This window comes from Periplaneta americana, chromosome 1, assembly GCF_040183065.1.
Source record: "Periplaneta americana isolate PAMFEO1 chromosome 1, P.americana_PAMFEO1_priV1, whole genome shotgun sequence".
Taxonomy (NCBI): domain Eukaryota; kingdom Metazoa; phylum Arthropoda; class Insecta; order Blattodea; family Blattidae; genus Periplaneta; species Periplaneta americana.
In genome coordinates this window covers 197108666-197123757 of record NC_091117.1, presented here as the reverse complement: position 1 = coordinate 197123757, position 15092 = coordinate 197108666, and the positions used below count along the sequence as shown (strand labels likewise).

At 32.8% G+C, this 15092-nt stretch overlaps 1 protein-coding gene across 2 annotated transcripts in view; it reads left to right on the top strand.

Annotated features, from left to right (window-relative positions):
- Positions 1 to 15092, top strand: part of mtt (mangetout) — a 523315-nt gene that overhangs the window by 299528 nt on the left and 208695 nt on the right. For both annotated transcript variants that reach the window (XM_069835394.1, XM_069835387.1), the window contains one exon: positions 8453 to 8597. In XM_069835394.1, coding sequence (XP_069691495.1) covers positions 8453 to 8597 — 145 coding nt within the window. The remainder of the gene's footprint in view (positions 1 to 8452; positions 8598 to 15092) is intronic.

The following is a 15092-nucleotide window of genomic DNA, read 5'->3' as shown; positions in this document are numbered from 1 at the left end:
CCCTCCATTCAAACGTAAGTATCATGTTCGGAGTATTCAACGTCAGATCAGTAGTTCTGAATGTTTGATTAGATACAGTAGGTACATGAAAGTAATCTGTATCCCCATAATTGGACAAACTACCACTTACAGAATCAAAAACAGAAAAAAGTCTTATGTACTGTATAATTTGTATTATTACACTTATTATAACACAGTGTAAAATAAAATATTTATTTCGTGTGTTTTGGGTTTACAACTTTTAATGGCTACGTAATACTTAATGCATGTAATCAGTAGAAGAGCTAGCTTTTTTTTTTCAATTCTATGGCCATACAACGTGTTGCTTTTTATAATATATGTTAATGAACAATTTGTACGTACTGCAGCCGTGCATCGTTCAAATTAATACATTATTAAAGCAAATATCACACTGTTTATCTATGTTGAAAATAATGAAGTTACTTTTGTACAAAAATTAAATACATGAAGTGATAATTAACACTCGAAACGGAAGAGAAACGTATGTGTACAACTGCAATTTCCGAAAGGTTAATGAACAATGCACGTAGTTAACTCAAACTGCCGGCTCTTTTGCATTATTTGTGACACTCCAATAATGCGCAACTCATTGGAACACAGGCTGCCTATAAAATAATATCACACAATTAAACTGAAGTAACTTTGATATATTAAACATTTTAAATACTCTTTGATACATCATATTCATAATAAGGTGAAGGTTGGTTGAAATGTTTTGGGATTTGTAGCTCCAATGATACTCGGCGAATTGACTTTATCGAGATGTCTTTAAATTCTTCCTGTACGGTTTCCGTCTCATATTAAGGTGCAAATTTATTGTCTTCCGGTAGCAACGCCTTTTATACAGGGTGTTTCCAATGTGATGTTACAAACTTTCGTATGACATCACATGTAAAAATTTGAGATAAGGAACCATGGCCCGGAAATGACTGAGTCGAAAGTTATAAGGAAAAATTGTTGTGTGGAAATGGAATTGTAATTTGGCAACACGTGCCCTCATTCCCTTAACTTTTGGAACAGTCGTGGAAAGATGGTATGGGTCGGATGTCTCCTACGTGGGTACTAGTCCCGATACAATCTGTGAGCTTGTCTACTGTTCCCATTGGCTCATCCGTATTCGAAAATCAGGTCTGCTTATCCTGCTCTCGTGTACTCTTCCATTTCACTAGGACTGATCGACTGGACACTGCAACTTGTACACATACACTGCTGTCTACAGACGAGCATATCAGGACCGACCATGTCCGTTACACATTACGCCATCTGCATTGCTTTAGTGTAGTTTCCTGTCCCCATCCCTCAGACAGCGCACTGAATGGAATACTGTAAGTAGACAACGTAAACAACGTCAGATGAATACAGTATGTGTAAGATGTACAGATAAATACACGTAAATAAGGTGTACAGAGGAATAAAATTATTTCATTTCCACAGAACTATTTTTGCTTGTAACTTTCGACTCGGTCATTTCCGGACCAGGGTTACTTATATCAAATTGATACATGTGCCCTTCGCCGTCATCCCTGGAAGGTTTGTAACACCACCTCGGAAACACCCTGTATATTGTACGTTCGCTCGGAGAAAAACCAGGGAAAGGGGTACATTGAGTAAGCTACCGAAGCAGTGGTTGTTGTTACACAATTCGGTATGTGACTAAGGAAGCAGAGTTGCAACATCTACTAGAGTGCTTCACTTAAACATCCCACTTACGAACTGTGTTTAGTTTCACTAAAAACATTTGTTATTCTTGTTAGAATATTATTATTATTATTATTATTATTATTATTATTATTATTATTATTATTATTATTATTATTATATTGTAAATCTTGTGCTAACTTTTATATTGTGCTGAACTGTTATTGGCCCCAGGCTGTTGTACAGCACAATAATTATTAGTAAATAAATACATAAATATTAAATAAATACGTAAATAAATAAATAAATAAATAAATCATTAGTGTTATTATTAGTATTATTATTAGTATTATTATTCATATTAGGACTATTATTGAACAAAAGTAATTATTCGTTATGGAAGGGAATTTTAAAATATTACACTTGTTCGGATCAGATTTCTGCACATTTAAAGGACAAAACTAAAATTCTATCAATCAATCATAATACACTGCTCTTTTAACTTGACTGAGCATATTGGGATTTACTGTTCTCCAACCAGGAGATTAAAAGTGAACGAAATGTGCTTACTATTGCGTTATCTATTTAAGCGAAGTAGACAGATAATATTACCGTTATAACGTCAGTTTTATAAACATGCGCTCTCCTGCACATGTTATTTCCTGTATGGAGGGATTAAAGACCAGGAAATTAACCGTGATCTAATTTTCTAACTAGGGTAGTATAAATATGTATCGCTGTTATCGTTTGTGGTTTGAGAGTTAGCCAATGGAGATGCGTGTACCCTTGTGTATGTGTGATTTTATGACATCTTATGACATCAACATTCATTCACGGCATTACCCCGCTGCGTCTCATTCTCCTGAGACTTTCTCCTGGTTGGAGTACAGTAAATCAATTGCTTTCCCAAAACCCGCTATGAAATATTTCACATAAAACAACTTTTATCTCGAAAAGGAAGCAAGAACGAGCAAAATTCTATTAAACTTTTCTCTTCATTGTTCTATACACACTTTTAAAACTTACAATATAATAACTGATTAACACTCAACTCAATTTCAAAACACACACTCTTTTCGAGACAATCATGAACACACCCCACCACAACAGGAAACCAGAAGATAGCGCGGGACCTTCACTAGGCTTCGGACAATGGAGAATATCACCTCGAAACTAGTCAGCCAGGTAATTTCCTCATAAAGATATGAAGTTGATCAGTAAACTTTTCTGTTTTAAATACCTCAAAGAATAACCCTCTGAAGTTAATAGCCTTACTTATGGTTCACCCTGTATATTCACCTGTATGATTCAACCACTGATTTTTCTGGTTTAATTGACTGTTTAAAATGCTATCTTAATCTTATTAAAACTAGCCTTACCCGTGTGATCCGCTGCACCCGTTAGAAATAAATATAAAATTAATTACATAATTAAAATAGGACTTTTGATCCTGGGAACATTCGTGTTTGATAGAAGGATAAATCGTTTAATATGTTACTTAATTTAAATTGTATTTAAATAATTAAAATGCGATCATTTTGATCCAGAGAGCACTCATTTGGTGCAATGACAATTCCTTTAACATGTTTCTTAATTTTTATTACATGCAACCATAGTGTAATGAATGTACAAAATAGCCTATTAAGTTTTCTGTGCATAAGAAGCTATTTTAATCTTACCTGTCCTCGATTCACTCAGAAGTTACTGTAATAGCATTATAGCATTATGTCCATCCAGAGAAACTACACCTTCCAATGGTGAAATAATAATTAATTATACAAATCGGTTAATTTAGCTTCCGATATTACTTCATACAAACACAGAAACATTTTCTATAGGCTATGTTTAATATCTTTCGATTGTTGTTGTCCAAGGCCCCTTATAGACGAAGTCATTTTTTCTTATTTCATTGCACCGCCTTAGATAGCGTTATTTTAATTTTAAAACTCATTTATCTCATTAAATATCAGTCCTATCAAACTTTTTCAAAGAGTAAAACTTATCGGAAATCATTTTTAAAGAAACGTTTGTTATGTAATATTTTTTACAAAAATCAATAATAAGCGAGATATTTCGATTTATTTAATTCAGGCCCCCTTATAACCCCCCTTTCAAATAAAGTATTTTCAATGCCATATAGCCTAAAATCTAAGTTACAACGAACTTAATTTATATTCCATTTTTCATATAAATTGGTTCAGCCATTATCGTGTGAAAAGGTAACAAACATCCAAAGAGACAGACAGACATAGAAACAAACAAAAATTTCAAAAAAGCGATTTTCGGTTTCAGGGTGGTTAATTATATATATGTTAGGACCAATTATTTTTGGAAAATCGAAAATTACCAGAAAAATTTCGGCTACAGATTTATTATTAGTATAGATTATTTTTCTGATTTAATTGCCTTTTGAAAGTGCTATCTTAATCTTATTGCAAATTATTTTTCCTCGCAGCTCGTCTCTCTTGTTGGATCATAAACAGGAAATGCAAAACGCAATGTACATCTGAATGATGTTTTAATTAAGGATCGCGCAAGGGGATAATTCCGATCGTTGTATTTTCCTTTTGCGTCATCAGTCCATGTAACTGTAGTCGAACATGTTATTGACTTCTCTGATTTAAACAATAAATAGAAAAAGGATAACCTTTCGTTTTTAGGAAGCAGTGCAGTGTAACATATCTGGTTTCAACGCCAATCGATGCTCTGTAAATAAATTTATCATAAATACAAAAAAATACAAAAAATGTACCTATTTGTTTCAACAACAGACGTTTCCATTCAATTACGGATTAAATTTATACATAGGTCGACACCGTAAATGCAAATCGTGATAGTACAGGCATGCCGTTTTGTGTCAATGAGTAACATTTCCCTCCATCCCTCTTTGCTACAAATTGAACACTGATTTATCCTCATGAGTTAACCCCTTCAGTCAGTCGGTTGAATGTAAACAAAATTCAAGTCAGAGAAGCGCTGGTAATATGCCTCGAAACACCTGTTTTATAATTGTAAATCATGTTGTTTAATTAGTCATAAAGAGTTTTAAATTATGTCACGATGTGATATATTTCCTAAAACCTCCATATATAGCAATATGGTGATCACACACTTTCCGATTCTTCGCGTAAAATGAAGTTCAGTGAATTTAAAATGGAGCTTTAAATAACCACAAAAATCAGAACGATTCATGTATCCTATTTTTTACGTGCAAGCCACAAGGTTATTAAATTAATAGCTGATATAAATACGGTGTTGCTATAAATGATCTTTCCGGTTACAAACTTCAATAACTATCGCTAGGAGACACTTAGAAACATGATATTGGTATCAATGGAAAGAGAAACTCAAATATTTTTGTTATCCATTCGGTTAAATCACATGTGCTACTCTTAAATCAGCAAAAAATTATAAAACATGAAATTGGTATCAACAGAAACAGAAACTCCAACAATTTTAAATTTTTCACTGGAAAACATGAAACAGAAAGAGAAACATTTGGGTCACAACCGTAAGTAAGTCACATGTGCTCAATGTGAGCTCCTTGTGTCACACGACACACATCAAGTCTGTAGTCAATTTCCTGCCATACACGTTGAAGCATTGGACCATCCACCAGTGCAATGGCCTGTGTGATGCGGACACGAAAATCCTCAATGGTAGGTGGTAATGGTGGCTGATACACTTGTTTTATAAAACTCCACAGAAAAAAAATCACAAGGAGTGAGGACGGGGAACGTGGAGGCCAATGCAAACATTCTAAATCTTCACAGCCAGCACGTCCAATCCATCTCCTTGGAAGTCGTGTATTCAGTTCGTTTCTGACATGTAAGTGGTAATAGGGTGGTGCCCTATCCTGCCCCATTGATGTCCTGTTCCAGTTGTGGAAGAAACCATAAGTGTAACATGTCTAGGTACGAATTACCTGTGACTGTCCCCACGATAAAAAAGAAACGACCATACACCTGGGTGGATCAACACCAAATTTTCTTCTAAAATTGCGTTGTACAGTGACAACAGACTGGAATATGTGAAAATCTAGCACACAAAATGCCCTTCTGTCTTCGTTTGCAGCCATTTTTCTGTTATATTGTCTCCTAGCAACGAAATTAATAAATATGCGACAGATTCACCAACATAACAAAAAATATTTGAGTTTGTCTATCCATTGATACCAAAATCATGTTTCTAAATATCTCCTAACGATAGTTATTCAAGTTCGTAATCGGAAAGATCATTTATAGTAACAATGTAGTCCTTTACAGAAAGATATTTTATTTTGAAGTTCCACAGATATTGGTCCTCGTCGATAAATACCATAATAGATTTTACGAATGAGATATGAGCCATACTAACACATAATACTTCATCGTATTCATAATCATACACAATCTCGCCCTCACGCTTGTGGAATATCCTACCCAGTGACAACAGAGACTGTCGCAATTTAACAGTGTTCAAAAACAAACTCATTAAGCATTTTCTTACTGCGTAGAGTGCAATGCAGTAAACTGAGTATTCAAACTTATTGCAAATGTTTCGAAATTGTTACTGTTTTGTTCCGGTTTACATTTGCAAGTCAGCCACTTACTTCTAGATATTTAATTATTTTTCTTAATCACTAATATATTAGGTAGACAGTGTAATGTACTAGTACCTTTTGTACCCATTGGTCCACACCTGTGGAGTAACGGTTAGCGTGTCTAGCCGCGAAACCAGGTGGCCCGGGTTCGATTCCCGGTCGGGGCAAGTTACCTGGTTGAGATTTTTTCCGCGGTTTTCCCTCAACCCAATATGAGCAAATGCTGGGTAACTTTCGGTGTTGGATTCCAGACTCATTTCACCGACATTGTCACCTTCACCTCATTCAGACGCTAAATAACCTAAGATGTTGATAAAGCGTCGTAAAATAACCTACTAAAATAAAAAAAAAGTACCCATTGTGATCTTATCTTCCTACTAGAATATATAAATTTCTCTCATAATTTTTGCAGTTGTGCTTTTTGTATTAATATCTATAATTTTACTTCCATTTCTTATTTCCTTCTTCTCGCTTCATTTCTTGTATATGTCTATTTGTATTCTGGTGGTGTGGTAGAGAAGGCCTGATGGCCTTAACTCCGCCAGATTAAATGAGATTAAATAAGCAAATAAAATAAATATCTGGAAGGACAAATATAGATTTGTGTCGTTTTCCACGTTTGGAATACGTCATCAATAAGTAGTATGTATTTGATTTACAAGTAGCAGGAGACGTTTAGAATACGTTTAGGTCTAATCTGAGTTTGAAATATTCTTTGGTGAAAAATTTTCAATAGAGATGAAGCTTTGTATTTAGTAATCAATTTTCTGTCAATCCAGAAGGAACCACTCATGATTAAAGAATAGTGGCAACAGAATTTCAGAGTAATGTCTCTCTACGAAAGTGCGGAAAATCGGGGATTGAATTATAAAATGTTAAATGAATATTTCCCGAATTTCTGTGAACGTTTGGTACCACTGTTCGATGCAACGTCGTGTACGAGCAGTTTTTTTTTTTTTTTTTTTTTTACTTCTGAATAATGTTAAGAGCAAAACCAAGTGTATAATTTATCTTCTGCACTGAGGTTGGATGTGTCTGCAGTACAACCAGATATCAGTAAAAATTAGTAGTAGCTAGAAAAGATAGTTCTTATTTGTACACTGGTAAAATAAAACTAATTTCCAGGAATAATGCGCTCATTTATCCTATAAAATAGCCAGTCCATCACTGAAGTATTGATGGTACTGTGACGTAAGCATTACTCCTGCTGCTATACCTTGACTCATGGAAAAGTGCTGCAATCTACCACTAGAGACTATAGAGAGAGAAGCATGTTCACCTTCAAGGGCATGACTGTGTTGTGGAACTCGAAAACAAAATAAAACATGTTTATGATGTGATTATTATTATTATTATTATTATTATTATTATTATTACTACTACTACTACTACTACTACTACTACTACTACTACTACTACTACTACTACTACTACTACTACTACTACTACTACTACTACTACTACTATCTTCAGTAGAAATAAAAAAACAACAAAATAAAAAGTTTTTATTATAAGCAACTATCTTCATATTTAGTAATCAACAATAAATTTAATAATTATTCTGGAAGCTAGTGAAATTTCAACATAGTAATAATTGTACCGAAACGTAAAAATCGAGAATATCTGTTGGGTACAGAATACAAATTACAGGTTATTTAATATTAATCAAGGTAAAGTTCCTAAATAAACTATAACTGTTTTTTTTTTCATTCTATAACTATCTGACAATGTATTACACATATATAAAACTAAACAGAAATATTTACACACAGAATAATAAATTTTACAGGAGAAAGAGTTCGTCCAAAGGGCTGGATTCGGGAAGAGTACCCAAAACGCTCATTGCATTTCCGCGTTGAATAGCAATATTTATGCGTTGACGCAAATAAGTAGTGTAACGACGATCACCAGTAATGGAGATCAAAATTTGGCCGATTTGAGATACCAAAACTTTAGCGTTATGATTCCAAGGACCGAAGGTCTCCACAGCAAAGGGGACAGTTGAATAGCATTTAAAAACGTTCTTGTAGCAATATTCTCTTCTCTGCTAATATTGTGATATTAAAACAGAGATATACTAATTAATTAATTTTGACATCATTAGTTTATTTCGTTATTAATAATTATTATGGGATAGTGTATCCCACATTTATAACAGATATGTCTCAGTAATATCAATTTGAATACTGATTTCTAGTTTCTTATTTGCAGGCGTTTGAAGAACTGGAGACATTGCTGGCAAAACATGACATCTGCATTGCTGTGAAGGAGAAGCTGGTGAAGGATTCTGGTGTCGCGGAGGAGATAGCTTACGACAGCATCGTGCTCAAACTTCTCACCAAACCCCGCGCTAGAGGTCTGTAAAAATTATGTCTTAATCGAAATTTTAGTTTTGATATACATTTGGTTCCAAGAAACAGGCTTCACCAACAATGTGTGTGTATATATATATATATATATATATATATATATATATATATATATATATTTTTTTATTTATTTATTTATTGTGCGTGTCTGTTTTTCATATCTCCCTTCTATTTTATTTGTATTATTTTTGTGAAATTTGGTATAAAGTTAGATTAGCTATAATAGTGGTAATCAATGATAACGGTAATAATAATAATAATAATAATAATAACTGTTGTTTCACTATTTTATTATTAGTAGGCATTATTTTCGTTTTGAAGATTCAAACTGTGCATAGTTACAGCACGAATGGCCGTATGAGCTCGTGCAAAGGATCTTGTGTACATGAGTTTGTATAATTTATTATGCATCAATAAATGCACTTTATCTATCTATCTATCTATCTATCTATCTATCTATCTATCTATCTATCTATCTATCTATCTATCTATCTATCTATCTATCTATCTATCTATCTATCTATCTATCTATCTATCTATCTATCTATCTATCTATCTATCTATCTATCTATCTATCTATCTATCTATCTATCTATCTATCTATCTATCTATCTATCTATCTATCTATCTATCTATCTATCTATCTATCTATCTATCTATCTATCTATCTATCTATCTATCTATCTATCTATCTATCTATCTATCTATCTATCTATCTATCTATCTATCTATCTATCTATCTATCTATCTATCTATCTATCTATCTATCTATCTATCTATCTATCTATCTATCTATCTATCTATCTATCTATCTATCTATCTATCTATCTATCTATCTATCTATCTATCTATCTATCTATCTATCTATCTATCTATCTATCTATCTATCTATCTATCTATCTATCTATCTATCTATCTATCTATCTATCTATCTATCTATCTATCTATCTATCTATCTATCTATCTATCTATCTATCTATCTATCTATCTATCTATCTATCTATCTATCTATCTATCTATCTATCTATCTATCTATCTATCTATCTATCTATCTATCTATCTATCTATCTATCTATCTATCTATCTATCTATCTATCTATCTATCTATCTATCTATCTATCTATCTATCTATCTATCTATCTATCTATCTATCTATCTATCTATCTATCTATCTATCTATCTATCTATCTATCTATCTATCTATCTATCTATCTATCTATCTATCTATCTATCTATCTATCTATCTATCTATCTATCTATCTATCTATCTATCTATCTATCTATCTATCTATCTATCTATCTATCTATCTATCTATCTATCTATCTATCTATCTATCTATCTATCTATCTATCTATCTATCTATCTATCTATCTATCTATCTATCTATCTATCTATCTATCTATCTATCTATCTATCTATCTATCTATCTATCTATCTATCTATCTATCTATCTATCTATCTATCTATCTATCTATCTATCTATCTATCTATCTATCTATCTATCTATCTATCTATCTATCTATCTATCTATCTATCTATCTATCTATCTATCTATCTATCTATCTATCTATCTATCTATCTATCTATCTATCTATCTATCTATCTATCTATCTATCTATCTATCTATCTATCTATCTATCTATCTATCTATCTATCTATCTATCTATCTATCTATCTATCTATCTATCTATCTATCTATCTATCTATCTATCTATCTATCTATCTATCTATCTATCTATCTATCTATCTATCTATCTATCTATCTATCTATCTATCTATCTATCTATCTATCTATCTATCTATCTATCTATCTATCTATCTATCTATCTATCTATCTATCTATCTATCTATCTATCTATCTATCTATCTATCTATCTATCTATCTATCTATCTATCTATCTATCTATCTATCTATCTATCTATCTATCTATCTATCTATCTATCTATCTATCTATCTATCTATCTATCTATCTATCTATCTATCTATCTATCTATCTATCTATCTATCTATCTATCTATCTATCTATCTATCTATCTATCTATCTATCTATCTATCTATTTATTTATTTATTTTACTTTGGGATTTGATTGAAGTGAATTTTTATGGCAGGCAGAGTAACTATCTCATGCCCCCATGTTATAAATTGCTACCAGTGCACTTCATTAGAACCAGGTACCCACCTTCGAAGCCGTTAGCCCTTTGAACTTACAATATATTTATTTTCCCCTATTATCATTGTGCAGGTTGTTATCTAAGAAATTAGCAAGTTCTTTGTGATAGTAGAAGAGAAAGAGTGGGGGAAGGGAAGTGGTCCGTGGCCCATTTCTTTTAGGGCTCATCCAGATATTTGTCTTATTGCTCAAGGGAAACCACGGAAAACCTTGAGCAGGATGAGGTGTCGTGCTGACGACAAGCCAATTGGCTACAATGGGGTCTGAATTTGTTGAGGTGGGAGGTTGTCTTTTAATCATTATTTAAAGTGCTGAAACATTAAAATACATAATAATTATTTACAAAGAATACAAAGCATCTATGCAGCCAATAACGTGATGACCCTGAAACAGAGAAATAACATTATTAGTGCATTTATAGATTCATGTCTGTCTGTAGAGTCAAGTGGTTGTTTAGTGTTCAAGTTGGTATTCGTCTTGTACGTTGTCGTTCCAAGCTAGAGGGTGGAGAACGCTCCTAGGTCGTTTGTGCTTATCTAAAGCAGGGTTGTAGTTACCCAGGGAAGAGATTAGTGGGTTGTTGCAGCTGTACGACTTGGTGTACGTGCAGAAGGCTTGATTTGAGATGTATTCTTGAATTGTCCAAATTTCTAGTTCTGTATGAATCAATCTAAGTGGTGTAATTGTAGGTAGTCCTGTAATGAATCTTAAAAGTTTGTTTTGGCAAACCTGTAATTTTTTAAGAACTGTAATAAATGCGTGTCCCCAAGCAGGACAAGCATATAATATTACTGACCTGATTAATGTTTTATACAAAATCAAGGCTGTATGTATGTTTAAATGTCTGCTTTTATTTAAAATAGGGTACAGCTCCACCATTCTAGAATTGGCAAGTCTGAGTTTCTGTTGTACGTGTTCAAGAAACGTAAGCCGTCTCTCTAGTGTTACTCCGAGATATTTTACTGAAGTTTTCTACTCGATTTGTGATCCATTTATGGTTAATTTTGTGTGATTTATTCCCAATCTATTGAATTTATTTCTTCTGCTAAATAAGATTGCTTGTGTTTTGAACAATGTATATACTGTAGATATTCATATAGGTATCTATATATACCATGTCTGGAAAATCCCACAGTAACTCCTACAGTACTTATTGTGTAACATGGTTTTGAATGTCCATATGTCACTAAAGTACAAGTTCACGCCTCTACACCGATTACTCCGTGTCATGTAATTTATCATTATTTACTTTAATCAGTTATTGATTCTATTACCTACTCGTATTTGAGGTAAGCATGCATCGACTTGTAAGCGACCATCGTCTGACATAAATCTTGCTCTTAACTCATAGAACTCATAAAATTAACTTCGCTCAGTCATAAAAAAAAATATATTCCCAGCTACGGTCGATGCATTTTTAGGACGCAAAAATTCAGAGCGAAAATCCTCTGGGAGGGACTTTCAGCCACGTTTCTCGTGTCTGTTTCCCGACGCGTTAAAGAACACACACAGACATTCATTCTGGTTTCCATTACTTCACAATATGCTTTCTATTCGAGTAGGAAACAGTGAAATTACACTATAAATTTGTAACCAGTTGTTACCACCGCTCTGTTATCGATGCTTGTCCATAATGTATACGCAGAAAACGTTCGGAAACCGATATGTTTTTGTCTTTCCGCACTAAAACACAGTCAGTTGTACTCATGAAGACATAATGAAGATTCGTATAAATGTAGTACTCTCTTGGAAAATTTATACAGCTGCTTAATGTTTTAGATTATGAAAAGAGTGTAGAACTGTCCCTTGAGCTGACTGACAATTGTTCAAAATATGAATAATATTTCCCGCCCTTCTGAACAGTTTCAGACTACGTAGGGCTTTTTATTAAAAAGGAAACTAAAGATTTATATGATGATGACAGTATATTTCAAAACCTTATACGGCACTCGAAAAGCTGTTGTCAGTTTTGACGTATTTCATAATTTAATTAATCATAACCGATAGTAACGACAGTTGGGAGATATTTTCTCCATTATTGTGAGTCTATTCGCCTTCGCCTAAATCCTCTGGTTATGAAAGTAGTAATTATAAGTATTAATTATTTCTATCGGTAAACATGACTTATAGAAAAATATATAATATCTCACGTTCCTCAAAATTGAATTTCTGCAACTATCACTAAAACATTTTTCCGTAAGTATTGGTGAAGTTAGTGATGAACAAGGTGTATGGTGTCATCAAGACAATGGAACAGAGATATCAGAGATTTTGGAATGACTCCATGATTTTCGACTATTGCTGAATGCTATACAGAAAATCATAGAAAGAAAAAAATCATCTGGCTTTTGTGTGAAATGTAATGTGCAAATAGTTACATAAATTTTTAGGAAGAAGCTGTGAAGAATGTTGTTTTAATTCCGGAGAGCAATTTAAATGTAAAAGATTTGCCTAATTTTTGCAATATTTTACTATACAATATACAGGTACTATTCTACAACAAATAAAATAGGCTATACGTGCCGTAGGAAAAGGGATAACATTTTTTTTTTAATTGTAGTCTAAAAATCTGTTGTTATCTCTAATGATTGAAAAGTTTCATTTTGTTGACCAGTGTAATTGAACACTTAAAAAATTAATCGGCACTATATACTGTCATATACTGTCCCTCAAACTTGAATTTCTGCACTATCACTAAAACATTTTTCCGTAAGTATTGGTGTAGTTAGTGATGAAAAAGGTGTATGGTGTCATCAAGACAATGGAACAGAGATATCAGAGATTTTGGAATGACTTCATGATTTTCGACTATTGCTGAATGTTATACAGAAAATAATAGGAAGAAAAAATCATCTGGTTTTTGTGTGAACTGTATTGTACAGATAGTTACATAAATTTTTAGGAAGAAGCTATGAATAATGTTGTTTTAATTCCGGAAAGAAATTTAAATGTGAAAGATTTGCCTAATTTTTGTAGTATTTTACACTACAATATATACAGGGACATCACTTTATTTTTACCAACATTTTTAACATTAACCTGCCTATACTCGGAAACACTGTTGCCCCCTTCCATTACAGGAGTTTGATATTACTAGTGCAATATGTAAACAAATAATTTTACTAGGTATAGGAGGAGAGAAAAGTAGTGTATCCATTTATGTTGTAGGCAAATACGATATTACGATTTTCAGTTTCATCATCGGTCTTACGGAATTTATCAAAATACAGTAGAGTAGTAACATTTTTTTTCAAAAACTCAACTTTTCAGGCGGCTATGTTCGTTATGTAATGTCTACTTTATTTAGCATATTAATTATTGGTGTTAACATACAATATAGAGAGTGCATTTAAATTGAGGGGGTCATAAGTAAAGGGCTGTAAGTGCACTTAAGTTACTTTTGAGAAAATGGGGTTTACATATTTAAGCTTTCGTAAAACCGGTGAAATTTTTATTTAAATTTTAATGTATGATGCGATTAAAATATCCCTTTGCCACTAAAATTTTAGATACTTTTGCTTACACTGGATGCACTTAACTCATGTTATTACAAATGTCACTAGCATTCCTTTGCTTCTAGCCATCTCAATTCAAAAAAAGCTAATCTGAATTTTTAAACAAGTTGCTGAAAATGGTTGCCGTTCATTACAATGCAGGCTTCAATTCAGTACGCATATTATTAAAAACATTTTGAAGCATATTCTCTGAAATTTAATTTATCGTTTCTTGAATATAATTTTTAGTACGATATTATTAATATAGGTCCTTTCTCCTATAGAAAACGCAACCACATTTCTGAAACACACTATACATTGCAGTGTTTACTTCACTGCTTGAAGACTTCGAATGCAACAGCGGCCGTAAGTTTGTGTGTCTGACGGGAGCAAGGACATTAGTGAAGGGGTGAGAGTGAAGTACATTCAGAAATGCAGGTACAATAAAAATGCAAGTAAAAATAAAATGATGTCCCTGTACTATTCTACAACAAATAAAATAGGCCTATACGTGCCGTAGGAAAAGGGATAACATTTTTTTAAATTGTAGTCTAAAAATCTGCTGTTATTTCTAATGATTGAAAAGTTTCAGTTTGTTGACCAGTGTGATCGAACACTTAAAAAATTAATCGGCACTATATACTGTACTGTAATTTTTATTCGCTAACCTTTGACTGAATGAAATGTTAACGGAATCCTGAACTAATCAATTAAGACGTGAGAAGCAGTATTTTAAGACTAATAGCGGCTTTGATACAAAAGTGTGTGGTTTCCGCCCACGTACAACGTTTTGTGTTTCCTAATACTTTATTTTT